Source organism: Cydia strobilella, chromosome 21, assembly GCF_947568885.1.
Source record: "Cydia strobilella chromosome 21, ilCydStro3.1, whole genome shotgun sequence".
NCBI lineage: Eukaryota > Metazoa > Arthropoda > Insecta > Lepidoptera > Tortricidae > Cydia > Cydia strobilella.
The window spans coordinates 1902356-1926213 of record NC_086061.1 but is presented as its reverse complement, the minus strand read 5'-3'; the positions used below and the strand labels follow the sequence as shown (position 1 = coordinate 1926213).

At 36.7% G+C, this 23858-nt stretch overlaps 2 protein-coding genes across 2 annotated transcripts in view; both read left to right on the top strand.

Annotated features, from left to right (window-relative positions):
- Positions 1 to 23858, top strand: part of LOC134751052 (uncharacterized) — a 123720-nt gene that overhangs the window by 93726 nt on the left and 6136 nt on the right. Inside the window, exons 3-4 of the mRNA XM_063686387.1 lie at positions 12383 to 12520; positions 13008 to 13144. Of these exons, the coding sequence (XP_063542457.1) occupies positions 12383 to 12520; positions 13008 to 13144 (275 nt within the window). The remainder of the gene's footprint in view (positions 1 to 12382; positions 12521 to 13007; positions 13145 to 23858) is intronic.
- LOC134751066 (uncharacterized) lies at positions 20527 to 21365 on the top strand. The gene has a single exon (XM_063686411.1). The coding sequence runs from the start codon at positions 20672 to 20674 to the stop codon at positions 21344 to 21346; it is 675 nt and encodes a 224-aa protein (XP_063542481.1). The 5' UTR covers positions 20527 to 20671; the 3' UTR covers positions 21347 to 21365.

The window sequence follows — 23858 nt, the reverse complement described above, 5'->3', positions numbered from 1 at the left end:
GCTGTGTCCAATGGCTAGGGACACCCTGTATATATAATAATTAATAAATATGTATTGTATAGTTATAAGGTTGTCGTTGAAATGTGTTTGTTATAATTTACCCTTGTATAATACTCGTTGCAACGTTAAAATGTTAGTTTTGATTACCGTATATGTCTGTTTCTTTGGTACACTTCACAACCAAAATAGTTTTTAATATTTGTCACAAACGTGGACTATAGTTTTCTGCAAAATGTTAGGTACTTAATCAAAATATTAGTGCAATAAATGTCAAATTAAAATTCGAATCGTAAAATATGTTGTCTTATTGTATTATAATTTGAAAAATTTATATCATCAACTGATCCAGAAACTGCTTACAAAATGACGTTATCATTCAAAGTAATAATCAATTAACCAAACCTACGTATTGGACAATAATCAATAAATAAACCAAGACAAAAGGAACACTGTCCGGCTACAAATGGCAATCATAATTTACTGGACTGTCTCCGAAACAATGCCAGCTGAGGCTGCCACGTTTATACAGCCTAACGGTATTCTAATTTCATAATTAACTTATCTCCGGAGATGTTGGAGCCACGCGAGCACACGTCACGCAAGCGGTGTGCCGTTTGTCATAAAGATCTGTACATTACAACGCGCACGTGCACGGCGTAAGGCCTTAAGTATGCACCGAATTGGTAGCGACAATGTATCGTCGTGCCAAACTTGACGTAGCACTTGATGTGTTTAGCGTATATTAAAATCACATTTACTATCGGGTCTATCGAATTTATTTTGTTACCTTTATTTATCGACGTTTCGACACAGGTCGTGGTCGCGGCTAACCGCACGGTTCCGTTTGCCGCGACCACGACCAGTGAAACCTGTGACAAAACTGACAAAACGTCGGTAAATAAAGGTAACAAAATAAATTCGCGATAGACCCGATTGTAAATGTGATTTTATATGTATTCGAAACGCGAAAGTTTAGTGTTTAGCGTAGATGTCAATTAAGGGTCAATAAAGACGAAATACTCATGTATTTGATTTTTCATTACGATATCATATTACTTATGACAAGCGTTGCAAAGATTTAAGTAGCACACTTGTGTAATGTAATATAATAAAAATTGGTAAGATCTATTTGTACCTTCCTACGTTAAGATAATCCGACGGACAACTTAATTATTTCCGATCTCTTTTCACTCGACCGAATTATTCATAATGACCTTTATTAGACATGTTAATAAAGATCTCAAACCGTGTTTTGATTAAATAATAGATATTACATCGAAATTACAACGTACATTCGGCCGGATAATTTTTGGCCGAAGGCTCCAAACGATCCAGCACCGGCCGGTAAGGCTTAGCTGTTTAGAAAAAGATTAATGCTCGCAAATATCTCGAGTTGGTCTAGTATTGTGTACTTTATGGTAATGAGGTTAGAGTTGGTAGTTGCGTTCATGATCGCGTTAGATGGAGAAAGCTGCCCTGATGTACGGGCGAGGTATTGATAAGTCGCTTCCCGGTCGGGCGATGCAAATTATTGTTGCGCCGTGCGCATACTGTGATTTGTCATTGTTTGGTTTACTTAGTTTATTTTATGGCATTTGGTATTTACCAGCGTTCTACATAACGCGTCTGTGATTATGTAGTTTTGTTTGCGTTTGTATGGAAAAGCACATTATTGTAGATGAAATAAATTCAGCTTACCCTCCCTCTCTACTCCCAATAAAATAAAAATAAAATGAAAAATAAGCGGTTTAGACTTATTTACAGTGTTATTAGTAACAGTTGCTATACGTGTTTCAAATTGTAGGTATCTACGTCAAACAGTTTCTAAGAAAAACGCATTTGACCGATTTTAGCCGAAGTTATCCCATAAGTGCTCCGTGAGAAAATTTTGTATGAAGCACTAACATGATACGAGTATTAAGTCAACGTGTAAAATAAACAGGTTGTTTCAAATGACTATCATCATCATATCAGCCAGAGGATGTCCACTGCTGGACATAGGCCTCCCCCAAAGAGTGCTACAATGACCGGTCTTGCGCCACCCGCATCCAGCGGACTCCCGTGACCTTTACCAGGTCATCAGTCCACCTTGTGGGGGGCAAAAAACAGTACAGTAGCCCAAACAAAACGTTAACACAGAAACAACACTCCTGTTTGGCGCCAAAGTGAAAGAAGTCCAAGCACAACACTTGTCGAAAGTCAATGCGACGGCGGCCGGTGTAGCGAAATTCGATCAGTGGGTCGCCACACTTGTATGCAAAGAGTGTTCCGTAGTAGTGACCTTAATTGTAACTCTTTAGGGACTTCTTGGCCACTGTTACTTTTCCGTTCAGTTATATATCAGTGTGAGATCTTGGATAGGTTACCGAGTCATCAGAGGGCGCTGTTATATCTTTGGTTATGACATATAGTTATGAATGTACCTGAGCCATGTGGACGCAGCGCGGGGTCACCGTTGACCCTTAAGGCGTGGTCCGTTATGCAACAGTCCCAACATTTGTTCTCGGCGTTCTGATTCTGCGAGATTGTTCTTGCATTACGATAAGGTTGTTTGCGAGTCCTCTGCTGATAAAGAGGCATGAGTAAATTACTAAAACTAGACTTATATTGACCGGGATATAGACCGTGATTACCTTTACTAAAACTAATCTATCTATTGTGTATTAAACAACACAAAAGATAAATTAAATAGCTGAAATGGTCGCACTGTGATTCTATTGGTAGTAATTTCAGAATAATTAGGTCGGGCTACTGCCGAATAATAAAATAACTGGATTTTAAATGTGAAAGTCTGTCTCTAAATTTAAATTAATAAATTAAAGTAGTACCTACCGAGTTAAAACTCTTATCTATGAACCGTTGGCGTCGCTGTGTCACATATCCTTCAAAAAATGCTTAGTTTTGACTGTGAGCTGCATAGAACCCTTATGGCCCTGCCATTTCAAAAAATTCAAAAAATTTAATGTATATTAAAATCCATGTACTATAATTATCAAACTGCCAACAAAATCTCACGATAATCGTTTGAGAAATGCGTTCTGTAACAGGAAACCATACGAGAGCATTATTGCCCAAGCAGAACCGGTGACTTTTCGCTCGCGCTTCACGCTCGCTCACAAAAAAACGCACGAAGGGTTCCGTACCATAACGCAAAAAACGGCAAAAAAATCACGTTTGTTGTATAGAAGCCCCACTTAAACATTTATTTTATACTGTTTTTAGTATTTGTTTTTATAACGGCAACAGAAATAAATACATCATCTGTGAAAATTTCAACTGTCCAGCTATCGCTGTTCATGAGATACATCCTGGTGACAGACGGACAGACAGACAAACAGCGGAGTCTTGGTAATAGGGTCTCGTTTTTACCCTTTTGGTACGGAACCCTAAAAACGGTAGTAAGTTTTACTGTGTATAAGTTGTCATGAGGTGTAAAGCCTCTATGTAAATGAAGCTTAAAAGCTCCGTTGGAAATCGGCGAAGCTTTTAAGAGAACTTGCCCAATCCCATAGCACAGAGTAAACAGAAATTTCGTAAGGTGTGCACAAACAGCGAGCTTTCCACGCCTACGAATAGAAAAGTGATTAGAACATCTAAGAGCTGTAATAATCGTAAGTAGTCATAACGCTCCGATAATTTGAGGCGTAGGACTTAAGATGCAATTTGTTCGTCTCACACTCCATTCAAATTGTAATTATAGTCCTTATAGATAGTTTCAGTTTTTAAGGCTTCTACGTAAGTTCTTTCTATTATATTATAAATAAATAAATATTATAGGACATTCTTACACAGATTGACTAAGTCCCACAGTAAGCTCAAGAAGGCTTGTGTTGTGGGTACTTAGACAACGATATATATAATATACAAATACATAAATACATATAAAACACCCAAGACTCATGAACAAATATCTGTGCTCATCACACAAATAAATGCCCTTACCGGGATTCGAACCCAGGACCATCGGCTTCACAGGCAGGGTCACTACCCACTAGGCCATAGGTATTATTTATTCAAAATGTTATTTACTTGACAAAAAAAGGGACGAAGCCTGTTGCGGATATCATCATTGGTATTTTTGGGACGAAGCATGTTGCTGATTTGTATTTGTGGCCACCTGACGAAGCCTGCGTTGCGGATTTTTTACATGTAACTATATTATTTTTTAAGATTTTCTCAAATTCTGTATTTTATTTTTAATGTAGTGTGCATTTAAAGTATAATAAAAAGAATATAGTTCAATATAAGTGAAAAAAATTTTTTAAGGTAATAACTTAGAAACCTAGTTCGAAAATACACATATTTATAACGTTGTTCTATGTAAAAACAGTAAATGATGAATTCTTTACTTGACACGTGCATACTTTTCTACTTAAATAATGTTTACAGTACATATGGTGCTACTTTCTCGCACTAGTGCGTAAAAGAGCAGTTTTCGTGCATATGTCGAAAGTTTAAAGGGCCATATGTACTGTAAAACGTTGTACGATACACGTGCGAATAGGTAATTCGCAACTCGTGTCGATTTAAAACACTCCCTCCGGTCGTGTTTTAATTTATCGCCACTCGTTTCGAATTTCCTCTTTTCCGCACTTGTATCGTAAATAACTATTCCATCTCTCATGTTCTAAAAGTAAGTCGTTGTTGTTCTGAAAAGTGTGCGGAAAATAATACGTTTCTGGTTTAGAGCACTGTACTTTCTAGGTACGTTTTTTAGGGTTCCGTACCCAAAGGGTAAAAAACGGGACCCTATTACTAAGACTCCGCTGTTCTTCCGTCTGTCTTGCTTGTCTGTCTGTCACCAGGCTGTATCTCATGAACCGTGATAGCTAGACAGTTGAAATTTTCACAGATGATGTATTTCTGTTGCCGCTATAACAACAAATACTTAAAACAAAATAAAATAAATATTTAAGTGGGGCTCCCAGACAACAAACGTGATTTATTTGGCGTTTTTTGCGTAATGGTACGGAACCCTTCGTACGCGAGTACGACTCGCACTTGTCCGGTTTTTTGTGTATGTTTTACGACAAGCAATTAAAATTTTGGTTTTAAATGGATTTGTTGTAAAATTTCCATTCTGATAATTAACTCCCCATTCCATAAATAACGATATTTTTATCTAAATTTGTCTTTACGTAGGTACAAGGAATGAAAAGTAGAGTGTTTAACTCGGGTGAAAGGCATCATTTCACTCCTTGGTTAAAAATCTACTAATAATGAGTATTTTAGTAAACAGTCAGTGATAGCCCAACGGTGCGGCTTCCAGACCAAAGGTCATTGTATGAACCCAGGCTCGAATAGATGAGTATTAAATGAGTAGACATAGGTAAAGTATCTTTGCTCTTAAATAATTGCTACTCTTATTTTCGTCAAGGGTTTAATGTAGTTATCGTTTTTTGGGTGACATTAATGATTGGTTTAAATTATCGGCAAATTGGGAAAAGACTTCAAAGTTACTGTAAAGTATTGTCGATGACCCAATAACCCGAATGGTGTTCGGAAAGGCACATCCGGCTGGCGGGGTGAACGCCCTGCGCCCGCGCTGATCTGAGCTTATCAACCTACAGACTATTCCGGTGAAGAAAGCAACCATTATTTGACACTGGCAATGGGATTGGCCGCTCGAAGTATTTCATAGATGGCGCCAGTCTAGATTTTTACCTGTCAATAGTGTCAAAATATTGTTTTTTTGGAGTGTTATGGCCTGGAAGCTAGCTTTAAGCCTTATCTCATAGAACAAAATTAGAGACAGGTAGTATTTAGTAGTATTTACTTTACTATACAGTAAAGTTCATCGATTAAGTTACATCATATTAAAATAACAGTAAAATAACTTACATTAAAAATTACAATAATTCATTAAGTATATAAATAGTAAAGTCACAAATTCATTGAAATTATTATAATTATAATTATAAAGAAATTATTATACTAGAGCGGTACTGTCATAGTAAATTTTGTAACCCCAGTAAATTCACTGCCATCTATCGGCACACCCTAAAACTAAAAATGAAGATTTATAAAAATACGATAAAATGTATTTAAATATGGATAAATATATTTTTTTATTTGCATTAATTATTTTTACGATTTTGACCCATGTTCTTTCACTGATATGCGTTAAAATTGTTAAAATTGTAACTAAAATTAAGTATTCTTGCAAATAAATGATATTGATTGATTGATTGATTGAATAACAAACGAAACCGTCAACGCCATCTATACGACAGTAGGCCAAAGCTAGTAGCGCCCTCTGAACGAGAATCAAATTTTCTTGATTTTCGAGGCACGTTTTTTCCTTAGACTGTATCCATCTATTACGGAGTTATATTTATCTTTGTCGGAACGTATTATACAGGGTGCTAAAAAATAAGTGCATTCCCGTTGCCAGGGAGGTTTTGGGGATCATACTGAGCAACTTTTACTATGGGACCAACCACGAACTCGCGAAAAAAATTTACCCTCCCAAAGAAAATAGACCAGCCAAAATATATGAAACAGCCAAATTTTTTTTCGCGATTTCGGGGTTGGTCCCATAGTAAAACTTGCTCAGTATAATCCCAAAACCTCCCTGGCAACGGGAATGCACTTATTTTTTAGCCACCCTGTATAATGTTAATTACATAATCACGAAATAAAACTATGAAAACGGATTATATCGCGTATATTGAATTTATAATACATCCCGACGTTTCGAACCCTTTACAGCGTTCGTGGTCAACGGGTGACGGGTTTTCATAGTTTTATTTCATGAGTAACTATCGCGGTAACCGAAGACAATATTACATAATTACGGTCAAAAACTGCCTATGTACAAGTATGACTCAATCTGTTTAGGCGTCTCTGCGTATTTAATTGGGAATTTAACACAGCAACAATCATAAACACTTCTACAAAAATTACTTCTGTGATTATTTACATAAAATATCAGTAGGATAAATCAAGTTACAGGAAAATATTTTGTTAATTGGTAGATGTGTAGTTTAGAGAATCTAGACAGACTCAGTATTAAAAACAGGGGAAGTTATTTATTTACGATAAAGTAAAAAGCAAAATATGAAGATAGTTGAATATGAAGATAGAGTTGAGTATGAAGATGAAGTCGATAGTACATATTTTTAGTTAAGAATGAATTTGTTAACAAATCGGCATTGAAATGAACGCAACAATAGAGATTGCATAGACCTGACAGTTGCTCTTACGACATAATGCAATTGCACATTTACGCTTATATACAGCTCATACAAAAGTATTTCTTAGGTATATAAATACTTTTATATTTCAGATATTTAAAATTAAAAAAAAATACCGAAACTTGGGTCGTTAACTTTTACCATTTTGGCCACAAAAAAGACCTTCTTCTGAAATGTGTTTGACCTGTTTACCTGTTTTACGACTCATTGGTAAATGGGAGCTTATGACAATTCCCGTTACTTCAACTAACTGGATCAAATTCCATATATACAGTGAACGCTGCATATACATATATAAGTACCTATGTAACGACTACTAGACAGTTTTCTGCCTTGAACTGCGATTCATGTTGCCCGTAGGAAGAGAAGTATAACAAGCATCTAATAATTTTATTTGAAGCATCATTAAGACATAAGTATGTAAATAAGCATCCGATGTCTTATTAATTATGCGTGTTTCGATATTAAGGCGAAATACTCGTATACTATATATGTATACCATACAAATAAAGTTTAATATGGTAGAAATTTAACTCGGTCTTAATACATATTTCGTTAATCAGATAACGTATTTAAAATGTACAGTGAGCTGCAAAAGTGCATACTCCAGTTATGAATGAATTTTAATAATAAAGTGGGTATGCACTTTAGCAGCTGTATATACATGTTGACATGAATATACAGCTGCAATATAATTTTCTATTTCCGAAATAAAGAGGAGAAAAAAACATTCAGGTGTTTGTAGCTTATTTATTACAAATTTCCTCCTTTAAATCCCAGTCGCTTAAGAAATGGAGCTTTACTGTAATTTAAGACTGCGCGGGCGTTGATTTTGGTCGCGGCATTAGGATGAACGTTATACGTACTTGTACATCATAATTTCAACCAATGGCAGAGTAAGGAAGTAAAGGAACTAGACCGCACTTCCTTGACTGAGAATAACAGCCGTGTAAATAATGAATATCTATCCATAAAATTGTTTCATATTTTCAGCATTTTTTCAGGTTTCATATTTCAAAATGAATGAAGAAGTAATAAGCCTCAGATAAATAAATGCAATGGTTTGAAATGAAGACATAGTTGATATGATACACTTCAGGTGCATAGATCGGTACCCTATACACATTCTTTTAAAAATGTAAGTTTTTGTAAGTCTTAATGTAAGTTGTTGTTGACATTTTATAAAATTTTTATATTATGTTTGCATGCCAAATTATTGACGATCATAATATAAATTCATATAGATTAGTGTAAGAATAATTTATATTGTAATTTATTGTGAAATAAATAAACTAAACTATATACAGTTTTAGTCAGTTACATCAAAATACAAATATGTAGACATAAAAACTTTATAATTTCTAAAGCCAGCCATTGTACTGTACTACCAAAGATAGATATAACTCCGTAATAGATGGATACAGTCTCAGGAAAAAACGTGCCTCGAAAATCAAGAAAATTTGATTCTCGTTCAGAGGGCGCTACTAGTTTTGGCCTACAGTCGTATAGAAGGCGTTGACGGTTTCGTTTGTTATTTAACAATTTTAACGCATATCAGTGAAAGAACATGGGTCAAAATCATAAAAATAATTAATGCAAATAAAAAAAATCATTTATCTATATTTAAATACATTCTATCGTATTTTTATAAATCTTCATTTTTAGTTTTAAAGTGTGTCGACAGATGGCAGTGAATTTACTGGGGTTACAAAATTTACTATGACAGTACCGCTCTAGTATAAGTTACTCTATGGTACTACTGTGCGAGGGCGATCAAAAAACTCCACAGCGAGTTTCAAGTGTTTCAACCTCCCATTAATACCCAGCCCGGGTCCCGGCGCGCGAGTGGACGACCTTGGGAAGGTCGGTACGGCCATGTTTTTTTTTTTAACCATAAAACTGCCTGAGACGTAGAACGATCCCTGGCCATAGAGTACGGTACAAGACAGAGCCGAGGCGAATTTTTTAAACAAAGCTGAGATTAGTAAGTATGTTTGACAGTTGAAAAACAACGAAATTGTGTTGTCGGTTTATGTTAGATGGAAGATTTGGATGTTTTTTTTTGTATGATTTGCAATACGTCAAATTTTCACGCTTGAGAAAAAATTGTAAAGAGGATCACTTTTTCAGAACAATAAGTTATCGAATTTGGAGGCAAAACGTACGTACCTAGTTTACAATGTGGCGCTAAAGCTTAACATTTTGGTACGTTTCACTTAATTATCACATTAAATATAACATGCCTAAATGATCTAGGAATCCTGAAAATATGCAAGTGAACGATTCAGCATCGACTTTCCTGCTTAGATAGAGGTCAGTTTATTCTCGTATCCTGTAATTTTATGGAGGCTAAAAATAAAATATGGAAGGTTTATTTATTGTAACAGCATTTTATTAGTCTGCGCAGTGAGAGTGTCGGGGGGAACAACCGCGTTATGACGCCGAGCGCGGGCGCATCCCGCCGATGCGACCCGTGATAGATTCGGGACTCCGGCACGACCAACTTTTTGTTCTGCATAAAGCACTTAATTTGTATACATTTTATGGCATAAAACACAACAGGACATTATAAATTAAGCACCAACGCGTTTATTAGACTTTGGAGTCCTAGAAATCGCAGAATGTTTCATTCGCAGGAAATTTTTGGTTGAAGAAAATTTCTAGCATATAATAAATCAAACCTAATCTAATACGGTTATTTATACTGAATAACATGCTAAGATCTAATAACAAAATTTAATATAGATATGTATTTCAAAACATGACATTGTAGTCTCGACAAGTTTGTACAAGAAGCAAGCTTAACTTGTTCATCTAATCTAAGCAAATGCATGCAGATTTACTGCAGTCCCAGTCAATTATTTCTTATTATCCGCGCGCTGTCATTCGCAAGCAATACACGGAGCAATCTACATTGCAAACGTCGACATTGAATAACAATCGAGAGCCATTGATGTCGGCTGTCGTTCGCGAGGTGTCGGGCGAGTGCTGGCATAAATATGTTTTAACGAAATAAATGTGGCAGACAATTTGCATAGTCTGGTTCGCATTGACCTGCAAACATTTGGTTATTTTACAATTTTGGTTACTTTTAAGGTAAGGATTGATTATGTTGCATTAAGCTCAACGGTACTTTTATAAGAGAATTGTTTTCGTGATAAATTTTACTGTAATACCTATAGGTTTTTTTATTGAAAGAGAACATATAAGAGAATCTCATAATTTAAGCAAGTTGTATACATGTAGTTCCACCTAAGAATAAACGAGGTAAAATGACGTCACCATACATTGTTATTTAATTTTCACCTCAGCAGCTCGAACAAGCCTACTTTCGTCACTCCCTGGAGTGAGGAAAGTGCGACTTTCCTCACTCCAGGGAGTGAAACAATGTAGCTTTTTAATTTAGTGAAGGCCATGAACTTCATACTTTTATTAAAAAAAAATTATGGTATGGTACGGTACGGTACGGTACGGTCCGGTCCGGTCCGGTCTCGTCTCGTATCGTATCGTATCTTATCGTATCGTACATATTATAATACTTTTTTTTTCTGTTTATTCTGTGTAATTCGAAATACATTTTAACCTTTAATATGTTCTCACTACTGAGGTGAAAAATTATGTGTGCAACACGAGAGCAAAGTTATTTTACATCTCGCGTTTTGAGTCCCTCGCTATGCGCAAGAATCTACCTTAGAATCACTCGCTTCGCTCGTGATTCAATTATAGAATCTTTCGCTTTCTCGGGACTCAAAATAAACACTCGCAAGAAAAACCAACTTTCCTCTCTTGTTGCACAAATAACTATTTCACCTCAGCAGCTCGAACAAGCCTACTTTCGTCACTCCCTGGAGTGAGGAAAGTGCGACTTTCCTCACTCCAGGGAGTGAAACAATGTAGCTTTTTAATTTAGTGAAGGCCATGAACTTCATACTTTTATTTAAAAAAAAATATGGTATGGTACGGTACGGTACGGTACGGTCCGGTCCGGTCCGGTCCGGTCCGGTCTCGTCTCGTATCGTATCGTATCTTATCGTATCGTACATATTATAATACATTTTTTTTCTGTTTATTCTGTGTAATTCGAAATACATTTTAACCTTTAATATGTTCTCACTACTGAGGTGAAAAATTATGTGTGCAACACGAGAGCAAAGTTATTTTACATCTCGCGTTTTGAGTCCCTCGCTACGCGCAAGATTCTACCTTAGAATCTTTCGCTTTCTCGGGACTCAAAATAAACACTCGCAAGAAAAACCAACTTTCCTCTCTTGTTGCACAAATAACTATTTGTGTTTTTGTAAAATGCCTTGCATGGCATATCTATATCGTCAATTAATCTACCTCCATCAACTTTTTTCTCTAAAACCTTTCTTAAATACCTGTTGTTGATCAGAAACAATAAAAAAGGAACGGGTTAACACATCGACCTTTACTTAATTACATCACCTATCGAAGGGTTTCGTCTAGCCCAGGCCAAGTCAAAGGTCACTGTCGAAGGAAATTACGTTTTATAAATGAGACGGAAGGTTGAAAATAATAAATGCCGCTGTGAAAGTCGTTATGAGCGCTGGTTTTTGCAGGATTAGTTAGCTGACAAGTCGGTTAGGGCCGTCTCTTTTTATCGGCTCGGCTTTTAAGGTAATGTCATTCTGTAAGGATAATGCATGAGAGTAGTAAAACGGTTTAACAATGTGTGAAATTTTCAAAGTGCAGACACTTTAATAAACTTTATGGACCGTAAAGCGGACTTAGTTGCTGGTAGAGTGGATTTTAATTTTATAGTAAGATCACGCCACGCATTGAGCATGATCCTATTGCACCTCGGAGTGCCTCGGACTATACATATACCTAACAAGCAGCAAACCACAGATACCTAATCATAAATACTATGCTTGCTAACTGCATACCAAATTTTATTGAAATTTCATGTATTAACCACAATCTAGAAGCATTTAAAACTGAACACTTTGCTCCATAAATTCAACAAAGTAACTTGTTCAAACAGAGCTAATAACAAACATACCACAACAAGACACACGAGAAGACTCATAAAGTCATAATGATGCCGGAGTGAAGTATTTACACTATTTACCCCTTTATTAGGTAGTGTTTCCGCATCAGTCATAATTTCTAGACCGATCCAAGAAAACTGGAAGCAAAATATTGACCAACCTTCTCTCTTGCAGGCTGGTTTTCAGCGTGCGGATGCCGCGGCGGCGCGCTGGCCGCTCCGCGCGGCTCCGTGGCGGCGCTGCTGCGCGCGCGCGCCTTCGCGCTAGTCTCTCCCCGCGCGCTCTCCGCCTACCGCGCCCGGCCTGCCTCAGGTAACTCTTCTGTTTACTGCTATCCTGGTCTACCATTCAGTTCATCTGATGGTACGTCATCGCCATAAGCGGGCGCCTCTACAGCACAAAAGAAACGTCTTGATGATTATTCTGGTTAGCCAACACCCAATCGAAAGTTACGAGCGAAAGTTGAAGTTCTTTTTAAAATTCTCTAATATGAGATATCGGAGTAGGCTTCGATAATGGTAGTGTGTAGGCAACCTTCAGGTGCACATAAGAAACAAGCCAGATAAGAGAATTCCTAAGCGCACTTGCGCCTACCCACTCCTCTGTGCTTACGATGCTTCTGTGCCACTGTGCTGTCAAACAAAATTGACAGCACAGTGGCTCCAATAATCTTTCACAACGAAACGGGTCCTACTCCTACGACTCAACGATAGCCTGTGCAAGGTAACCTTGGGGCGTCCTTCTGTATTTTCTAGCTTCCATCTGATTTCGTACACTGATGGTATGCTATTGTCCTCAGACAGCGGGCGCGTGGGCGCGCAGTACGAGCGCGCGGCGGCGCGGCCGGGTACGCCGCTGCGGCTGGCCGGCGTCTTCGCGGACGGCAGCAAGGCCAAGGCACCCAAGTATGCGCAGCTAATCGACCCACAGGGCAACGTGAGTTCCTAACATTTTATGATATCCTGGTATCTTGCATTTGACACTTGACAATGATCATTAAGGTGACATAATCTCCCGAATATCTCAAATCTTTCTTCAACTACTATGGTGTTTCTCGTGTCCGTCAACTTCGCTCTACTGGCAACCTTTCTTTGTCCATACCATCTCACCGAACAGGTTTCATGTCCTATTCTTTCTCTATTCAGGCAGCTCGCCTTTGGAATAGTCTCCCTGTTAAAATTAGACAGTGTCCGAATAGATTTGCATTTAAAAAATCCTTACGTGAGTACTTTGCTGGCAGAACGATGAATTCTTAGTGTTTCTGTTTTGAAAGTTTCATCTGATATCTTATGTATTTGTATGTATGTATATTGTATGTATTTATATGAATATTATATATACAGATATATGTATGTATGTCTATGCCTGTCCATTATTTAACTATACTTGTATATATATATGTAATCACTATGTTGCACCGCCTACAAATTATCTGCTTTGCCCGAAGGTTGACTGGTAGAGAATGCCTCATAGCATTAAGTCCGCCTTTTGTACGATTGTATTTTCTTTTGTGCAATAAAGATTAAATAAATAAATAAAATAAGGATGTCAACTGCAGCTGCATCTGTCAATTTCCTTGATAAAATGAGTGACGTTCGCCGCTGCCACCGAAATCGACAGCAGCTGTTGTTGCCTTTAGTTGTTCTGTTGTTGACTTGACGATTACGTCTAGTATATCAAACTATTATAATCGCATACTTTTTACTATGGGCTCCCGACTAATAAACTATAATGACTTCATTACGAAAACAGAATTTGACATGTGTTATATCATTCATAAGTTATTTATTAACTTTTCTTTATTTATAGCTAATGCCCAACATTTCAACAGGATAACGATACTTAACATGCATTATTATGGTACCTAATGAGGACACGTCTTTGAACATTGACGTTTACTTTTACGACAGCATCCACACTCTCGATCTAAATCAATAAAGTTCATTTTGTCTTTAGTTTATTTAACGCTAATGTAATAATCCTAATCTTTATTCTGCGATATGCTGACTTATTAGCAGACTGGTACTAAAACAATTCCATTAGTAGCTTTTTACGACATCTCAGTAAAGTTGGTGATGTAAATTTTCTGATTACTTGGTTATTAGTACATCAACTAACTTAATGTCAACACGTGCGTTTTTTTTTATACCACGTCGGTGGCAATCAAGCATACGGCCCGCCTGATGGTAAGCAGTTACCGTAGCCTATGGACGCCTGCAACACCGGAGATATTACACGCGCGTTGCCGACAATAACACTCCTCTCCCTCGTTGAGCTCTGGCAACCTTACTTACCGGCAGGAACACAACACTATGACCATCACTATGATGATGAGGGTCTAGTGTTATTTCGCTGCGGTTTTCTGTAAGGTGGATGTACTTCCCCAGTTGGGCTCTGCTCTAGATCTGGAATGACATCCGCTGTCCTGTGCCCTACCACACAAAGCGAGATGTCATTCACAGTGCCCATACCTCTCTTTTGGACTTAGTTTAAGGACATATCCGGGTCCGGACGCAGTGTAAGGACATACATACCCGGGTCCAAAAGGACATACCCGGGCGTTTTTTTTCACATTAAACTATTCTTTCTTTATATGAAGATTTATGTATCCACATTCCTTGTATATATGTACATAAATATCTGCTAGCTAGATCGATTTTACGCCCCCGAAAACACCCACAACACACCGATTGGTTTTTGGTAAAACGGAAATTTAATCGAAATCGTTAGAGCCGTTTCCGAGATCCCCGAAATATATACAAGAATACAAGAATTGCTCGTTTAAAGGTATAAGATTGCGAGTTATGGTAGAACACAATAATAAACAATAAACGATTTGTTCTTACTCTCCATATTTTGTTCGTCCTTTTTGAAACTCATCAATAATTTGATTCACCAGTTTTTAAACTCGTCGTTTTCGTTAACTGGTCGCTTTTCCGAACTGGTCATGACTGATGCAATATGGTTCCTATAAACGATTAAACCTTGTTAACAGCAGATAAAAACCAGCCGAGCTTCACTTTTATAAACTCCCATGGTTTAGCGTTAAGGGAATACCCAGACAGGAAGCGAAGCCCACATTCTTTTGAGTCGTACTCGTACCTATAAGCGCATTCTTCTATGCACTTGCAGACTACATGATATTTAACAGAAAAAACCGACTTTACAAAACAGTTTGAGATGCCATCAAAATTATTTAATCCCATGGTGCATGTCATAACAATTACAATAAGCCCCAAGACCTAAAAGACTTGTTGTGGAGGAGTCTGGAGCAGCTTAGCATTTCACTAACGCTTGATTTTTAGAGAAAAATAATGCTATAAAAACTTATGCTTATAAGATTTAAGGAAGTGCCTCCGTCTTTTGGAAAACTCGAGTAAGTACCTAAATCGTAATTTTTACCAATTAAGAATGAGTTCTTGGGATTTTTATTATTTTGATGAAATAAATGGGAAACAGTCCACGCGTTATTGATGCAGTGAAGTCTACAGAGAAGGTTGCTAGGTTAAAATGTTTTACTATTAGAACAAAACTAACGAATTTTCTGCGCCACACTTAATGCATTTGCCAAGTCGATTTATGCAATCAAAAAAAATCTATTTAAAAGGCGCTGTCATGCTATTCTATTTATCGACAACCCATAGCAACAGGCCAGATCTCGGCAGTAAAGTTCCACCACGACAATATTCGCAAAATTAACCAAAACGAAATGTAACTCCATCGGAATAAGGTCCGCACAAACTGCAAAATGAGCTAACAAAATGCATAGCTCGGAAAATTGTTTCTATGAAACCGGTTTGCGCGATAATAAATCTTAATTCAATGCAGTATAGTCTTGAAAGAATGCACAATGTGGTTGGCATTGCGCAGGGGCAGTGCCCGGGTGAAGAGACGGGACTCAATAGGGGTGTCACGATCTGGAGTTTTGTTTTACTTGTTTCAGCCGAGTATAATGGCTGACTTTGACGTATAGTGAGGATGATTGGTAGGTGTTTACTGCGGTATAAATTATTTTCTATAATGAGTTTTGTTTTACTTCAAAAGAAGATGGAGATTCATAGGGATTTTTAAAATCGACCAATATAGATTAGGAAAATTACTGAGAAATTGGTGATGGCGATGGAAAATAGCAGCTGATATAAAGTTTCTAGTAACTATTTTCCAATGAGGTTTTGACCAGTAAACTTCAAATAACGCTGGTACTTCTTAAAAATACTTATTGTAGGAGCTGTATCCGTGAGACTTAAATCACCACGGAAAACACTAAGACTAAAACTTAAAGCTTCGAACTCACCAAAACCATGAAACATAGGGTCATGGCATAGTCATGTTATTTGATGGTTTGTCACTTTTCAATCCTATGTAATGGCATTAAGGTTCAAAAGTGACACACCTTCAAATTTCGTGACTGTACTACTCTATACTCTGATTTGTAATTAGATCCAAAAAAACTAACCTCACTTTTTCTCTTTTCCGTATGTTTTAAGAAACTAAACAAAGCTAAAAGGATACATCTACATTTATTTTAAATGCTAGAGTATGCAAAAGAGATATTTGAGTTTACTTCTTTACATATTTTCCATTATTACGAAAGAAAAAGGATCTGAGTAAGGTTAGTTTTTTGGAATCTAATTACAAACCAGAGTTTAGCTACAATACGGAAGTTAATAAATAAAATAATGAAGTGGAAGGTCTATAGTTCAAGCTTCCTCGGAGGTCAATAGTAATACGTTTCTTTTTAAGAAAAAAAGGCAAAAAAATGGTCAAAGGTGCCTCCCGTGTCCCGTTGGAAATTTAAGGGTTGCACGTTTTTTTTACATTTTCCTCAGAAAATAACAAGACTAATTAACACTGAAATAAAAGTCGATGCCCAGAAATAGTTTTAAAAGGATTAGGTAAATAAATGGGGTTTTCAAGATCTTGAATTTCGCATTGCCTGCTCCCAATAAATAGCTGACTTTGACGTATGCTGAAGTGAAGATGATGGGTAGCGTTCATAGGCATAGATCACTTTAGACGGAAATAAATCTACGTTGCGCATGAGATATGCGATACACGAGCATTTACTGCGGGGAACTTAATGTCTAGAGGAATAAATTAATGTATGATTCCTGGAAGTTTGATGATGATTAAGTAGTCTATTGTTATGAATGTTTTGCCATAAATATTTAAACGTATATTTCTTGAAAAGTAAGGATACTGGGAAGTCTTATTTGCCATGAATTATATGCACAATCAGAGCTTCCGATAATATAACATGTGTGTTTAATGGACCATGGCCATAACGACTGTTGTAGGAATATGAAATTAAACGAGACCTAATACCGCATATTACAAATAGCCTTAAGAGAAAATTTTGAGTGTGCGGCGCAGAGACTCTTGGAAAAAGTAATTTTTGTTTTTATTGACCGAAGCGAGCGAAGGTCTCCGTTTTGAACTTTTGACTCGGGCAATCTGCTTTCGTATGTCCGGATGTTCTTCTCTACAGGTCGCAATTCTCAAGGGATTCTCCTGAAATTTTGTAACTAGATTCTATGATTAAATAGAACATTTTTGTCGATCCGGTTTTTGGAAAAATTTTAAAAATTGCGTAGTCGTGATAGCTCGCGCCTACACAAATAGTCCTGTCCTATCTATATCATAAGTTTTTTTCTTTTTGAGACATGTTTACAGTGATTGGCAAAATATGCAGAAATTTTGTAACGCTGGTTTAGGCGGTATTTAGATATTTCGTTTTTACTCGAGAATAAGTACTGAGAGTTCTGCTACTTGACGCTAGATGTAGACTACGAAAATAATTGCCTTTTTGGTAACAAAACCGATGTATGGAGTGAACACTTTATGTCTTCTTAATTCTCATCTACACACGTGTCAAATTACAGCGTTGAAACGACCAAATAACGGGACCGTAATGCTTGTCACTACCACAGACGTTTACACTGCCAACTTTTACTGCTAAACATCGAATTATATTCCAATCTCACTTATATTATATGTACATTTAATAAGTTGCCATGATGGCAACTTATCTGGAACGACAATTGAGTAATTTTCCTCGACAATGGCGGCGGACGTGGTGAAAAGTAATTTCTTATTTCCTAATGACGCGGTAGAGATATCCATTTCGTCATTAAGTGCGCTTATTAGATAAGCGTGTGTTTCGACTTTTTTTCTTAGTGTGTATTTATTGACCGAGCGTTAGAGAAGGTCTCCGTTTCAGCTTTGGGAAAACTGCTTTTGTATGTCCAGATGTTCTCCTCTACCGATTCTCGTGATATATTGTAAGTAGGTTCGATGATACAATAGATTTTTTGTCGATTAAGATATTGAAAAAACTGGCGGAGCGATACATTTAGTTTTTAGTTTTAAGTTCGTAAGGTCTACAGCTCACAGAGCCCCTAGTTTTATTTGTTTGCCTATCTACATCAACGTTTGTTGTTAGACTATACCTAGATATCGAGGTTCTAACTCAAAGGCAAATTTTAGTCACAGATGTTGGTATGCTTTCGGTACCTACGTGACGCATAATGTTCTCATTTACATAAAATATGTTGTGGACTTACCCCATTATTTACCCCTTTGTAAATGAAAACCACTGTTTGGCTATTTTCTAGCAGAATGATTAAACAAATTTACGATTATAAATGATGTGGTCTGTGGTTTCCAGACTGGAAGCTAAAGTGTTAAGTGACAGGTAAGAAGGTTAAACAGGCGCGTCGAATATCCTCACGACTTTCATAATAAGGCACTGACTGCTGTCCCATCCCATGCATTGCAGATCTAATGTTCCAATGTTATCCGCCTCAGGAAAATTTATATATAAAAGACTTTAATAACGAAGAGTTAAGAATAGTGACTTACAGCAATAATAATAGCGTTGGCATTCTATGGCGGTTCCTTATGACCGCGCTGTGACCACAGTTCGTCGACTGGCACACTTACTGACTCTTAATATTTCATATGCATCGCACGAACTAAAACAAAATAAAATATACATTTTTAAAAACAGTGTCTATTCAATTGTGAACTTAGCATGAACGTAATACGGTTGTCCACGAAATATTCTGACTGTAAATAAATATAATGGTATGATCGTGAGTTACACAAACTTATATTTACTTTTTTTATCCATTCTTCGCTGAACTTTAAGCTCTCAGTCTTTGTTTTTAAGGATAGCGTTTTTATATTGACTATGTCGGTAAAATATAACGCTATTGTTTTCGGTCAACTTTGAACCGTAAAAGGATCGACATTCGCGGAGCAATCACTTTATTTTGATTTCATTGTGCCGTTACGAAACCAGATAACAATTTCACTTGTCATAAGTCATATTCGTTAATCGTGGACTTTATGGTTGTTTACACAAGAACGTTAACAGTTGTAGAGATTATGCTGAATTTTATTTGTGGTTTTAGATTTTTTATATTTATTAGGGTTCCGTACTTCAAAAGGAAACGGAACCCTTATAGGATCACTCGTGCGTCTGTTTGTCTTTCTGTCCATCTGTCACAGCCTATTTTCTCCGAAACTACTGTCCAGTTAAGTTTAAATTTAAGTTTAGTTTAGTATATGTAAGTTTGTGACCCAGACGGACATGTAACGTAAACAAATGAATTTTAAACATGAGGGCCACTTTTGGGGGGGTAAAAAATAAAATAAAAAAACAAACTATATCGTGTTATGTAACATGAAAGAGCTCATTGTGAGAATCTCAAATATATATTTTTTTATAATTTTAGTATAAACAATTAGAAGTTATTCAAGAAAATAGGCAAAAAAATTACCATTCCACCCCCCCGGCCCCCCTTTATCTCCGAAACTACTGTGTCTAAAATTTTGAAAAAATACATAAATAACATACATTTCACTCACGTTTCACATAATAAATACATTGTTTAAATTGTCTTTAAATCCGACTCGCACTTGGCTCGTTTTTATGTGAACAAAAACTTCTTAGTGTGGCAAATTGTTTAGAATAGAACATTGTTGTTTGCACAGTTAGATATATTAGTATCACTCTACTTCTAGTAATATTAAGTAACGGACAAGCCAGGTCCGGATTATTGATTAGTTTTGATAAACAACCGCTACGTCAAAATGGATTAAACCGTGACTGACAGTAAATGTCCTTTTTGTGTCAATGTATGTTATACAATTTTTGAAGTTAGATCATTGTTTAAACTTTTTACAGTTGAGATTAATGACTGACAAGAGTACGTTTAGTTTTTATATTTTACTTTGGCATGATTGCTTTAACTTTAGACATAAATAATAATCATCTTTAACCGGCATAAATGTATAATTGACCCTGAAATATCAACTCCAATTACTGTACATTATAGAACCTCTTTTATATAATAGCCCTAATAAGCTGCAACATGTCATAAACGACAGCTATCTGCCAATCAAATCTGTCAAAATATAAACATAATTATTTGCAGTTACCAGGAACTTATAAACGTAATGGATGCTTCTAATCCAACCAAGCTTCCTCCTTACAACTGGATAAAAGACGCAAATATTTACAACAAAAATTACGCTTTGATTCCGCCGGAATGGATCGAGGCAAACGCAGATATAGTCGTAGTCCTTTTCATCTCCAAGAATGTAGACAGGGAGGGAATAGTCCAGAAATTTTATAATATCTACGAAAGTGTCAAACACGCGAATGTGCCTCTAGAAGTTATACATGTGCCTTTAGACGAGAATAAATTACTAATGAGGCAAAGCTTCGAGCAGCAAGCGAACTGGTTCACGCTTCTACATGATGATCCCCTGGTACTCATCCTGACTTATTTATATGAAGTATCGTATATTCCATATGTTGTTGTTATAAAACCCGATGGGACAATTGTTTCTAACACTGGCAATCGAGATTTGGAGCAATATGGTAAAAATGCAGTCATAGCTTGGTTGCCTCCATCGGCGTGTGTGAAACATACTAGAAAACTTACTGATGAAGCGCCTATGTATGGATCTAAGTGGAGGTATTTGATTAAAGAGGAAGAAGAAGAAAAGAAAGAATACCCGAGGAGGTTTACGACCGATATCTCAAAGAATAGCGCACGGATAGGATTAATGCCAGCGAGGCGCAGCGAGAAGAAGGAAAATGCAGAGGCCCAGACTGAAGCCGAGTAGAAACCATCTTCTGTACAGTGATGTACAAGATTTTACAGGATCGATAAAACGGACGTCCGGTGTGTCCTTTTTATTACGTACTTTGTAAGTTTTTCTGCCAGGATCTTTGTGTCTTTGGCATGCCTTGCAGCGCACACTGCTTGACAGATTTTAATTTATGAGATATTGTTAAACTAAACACTGATCTGTGATATTGATTTTGGCTATAATGTTAATAAATCCTAAATTCATACGGATCTATAAATTTTAACTTCTTTAATCAAAGTAGGTAATCATTACGGATTATCTCTTAAATAGGTAGAGTATGTATGATATTTCGAATATTTTGAGGCTTTCCCCTTATTCAATGTTGTTTAGTTGACTTAAGACAGAGTCATTAACTGCTATTTAAGTAGATATCAGGCCCTGAATTTCTCAGACTAATCTATTTTGTCACCTATTAAAAATCAACTGTTGACCAATAATGCATTATCAAGTCTATAAACAACTTCCTATCTTATCTGCAACGTCTCTAATCTCCAAAGTGGCATTATCCAACAGTCGGGCCGGGATCATTACGCCACAGCAATGTTATAGAAGCGTGTTCTACTAGAGCTTCGACTGAATTTGGTCAGAGGGACCGGTCGAACAGGTGCTGCGTTTTTTCTTGCCTCGAACCTGTGATGCTACTGTAATGTATCGTACGTAGAATTTCCGGCAGCGCAAGCGTCAGTATAGAATCGATAATATAGAACGGTTTTTATTTAAACATAACTTAAAATAGTTATTTGTGCAACAAGAGAGGAAAGTTGGTTTTTCTTGCGAGTGTTTATTTTGAGTCCCGAGAAAGCGAAAGATTCTAAGGTAGAATCTTGAGCGTAGCGAGGGACTCAAAAACACGAGATGTAAAATAACTTTGCTCTCGTGTTTCACACATAATTTTTCACCTCAGTAGTGAGAACATATTAAAGGTTAAAATGTATTTCGATTTACACAGAATAAACAGAAAAAAAAGTATTATAATATGTACCATACCATACCATACCATACCATATTTTTTTTAAATAAAAGTATGAAGTTCATGGCCTTGTGAAGAAAGTCACCCTTCCTCTCTCCAGGGAGTGACGAAGTAGGCTTGTTCGAGCTGCTGAGGTGAAAAATAATTTTCATACAATAAGTAGGTAAAATGTTTAGATCGATTAGTAATTCCTTTATGCAATATTCTTCGACATCTTTAGATTCGCATTAGCTCATGGAGTCATGGAGGAAGAGTTATGATTTCAGCAGTCTATATTGTATTGTGTGTTCCATCGCAGTTTTAGAGCATTAGCTATTAATCGGTTTAAGTATTAACTTAAACCGATTTAAATTAATGAATTGTCATTCGTTTCAATGAGACGTAGGCTTTTTTAAACATTTTTCAAAAAGGTCGTCTAAACCGTAGCCATTAAGGATTTTCAAACGATTTACGTGTTAAATGGTTATTACCTAAACTTTATAAATAATTAACAAACTAACTATGCTTACTAATATCACTAATAAATGTATGTAAAAATTGTACGAGCGTAATTATCTAATTATTATATAGGTATATATATTATCCGTAGCGCCATCTCTTATCGAGTAGCGACTTTAAGTATCGCAGACGCGCCGTAAATTACATTGTTATATGCATTAAGTCAACACTTTCAGTGCCAAGCGCCTCATTGCAATAACAAAATGAACCCGACTATCGTGTTCTTAGCACTGAAAGTAATATTATATTGTATATAACAGTGTTGGCCGACCGTTAATTGTAATTAACCATTAACCAGTACAAATTGAACCGTAAGCCGTAACGGACGGTTACAGTTTACGGTTCAATTTGTACTGGTTAATGGTTAATTGCATTAACGTTTCGGCCAACACTGGTATATAATACGTAGTATCGCGCATTTCGCTCGTACTTATCCGTACATGTATTAGACCGCGGGCCAGGAACAGATTTCCATGACCCGGGCGAAAACTCGTATAGTGGTTAACGGCTATGTATGATGAACCCTCGTGAACGTCAGCTGCCGCTCTGATGTCCAGTGGATTTTTGAATTGGCCTTCTTATTGATTAAAACGCTTGCCTTGATGTATTTTGTTCTATTCTTTGGTTTCGTCCTCTTGACCGCGGCGAGACGTGATTAGTTATTCGGTCGTGTTTTTAAATTCGCCACTCGTTGCGAATTCCCTATTATTCGTACTTGTATCGTACAACGTTTTACAGTAAATATAGCCCTTTAAATTTTCGACGTAGTTACGTAATGTGCTTATTATAGCACGGCGTGTCGTAATAGAGCACCAGATGTACTGTAAATTCATTATACTTCTCTAAAGCGTTTCGTAATGAAGTCATTATAGTTTAGTCGGGAGCCCAAAGTGAGTATGTGATTATAGTTTGGTATACGAAGTTTTAATTCAAACATAAATCGACGAGTAGAAAAAAGATTCGCGCTTAGACAGAACCTGCAGGGTTTCCTTTCCTACCGGATTTCTTTTAAAATCT

Bases quoted from the DNA above. Each gene is read 5' to 3' on its own strand.
- LOC134751066 (XM_063686411.1), top strand. From the start codon at position 20,672: ATGGATGCTTCTAATCCAACCAAGCTTCCTCCTTACAACTGGATAAAA.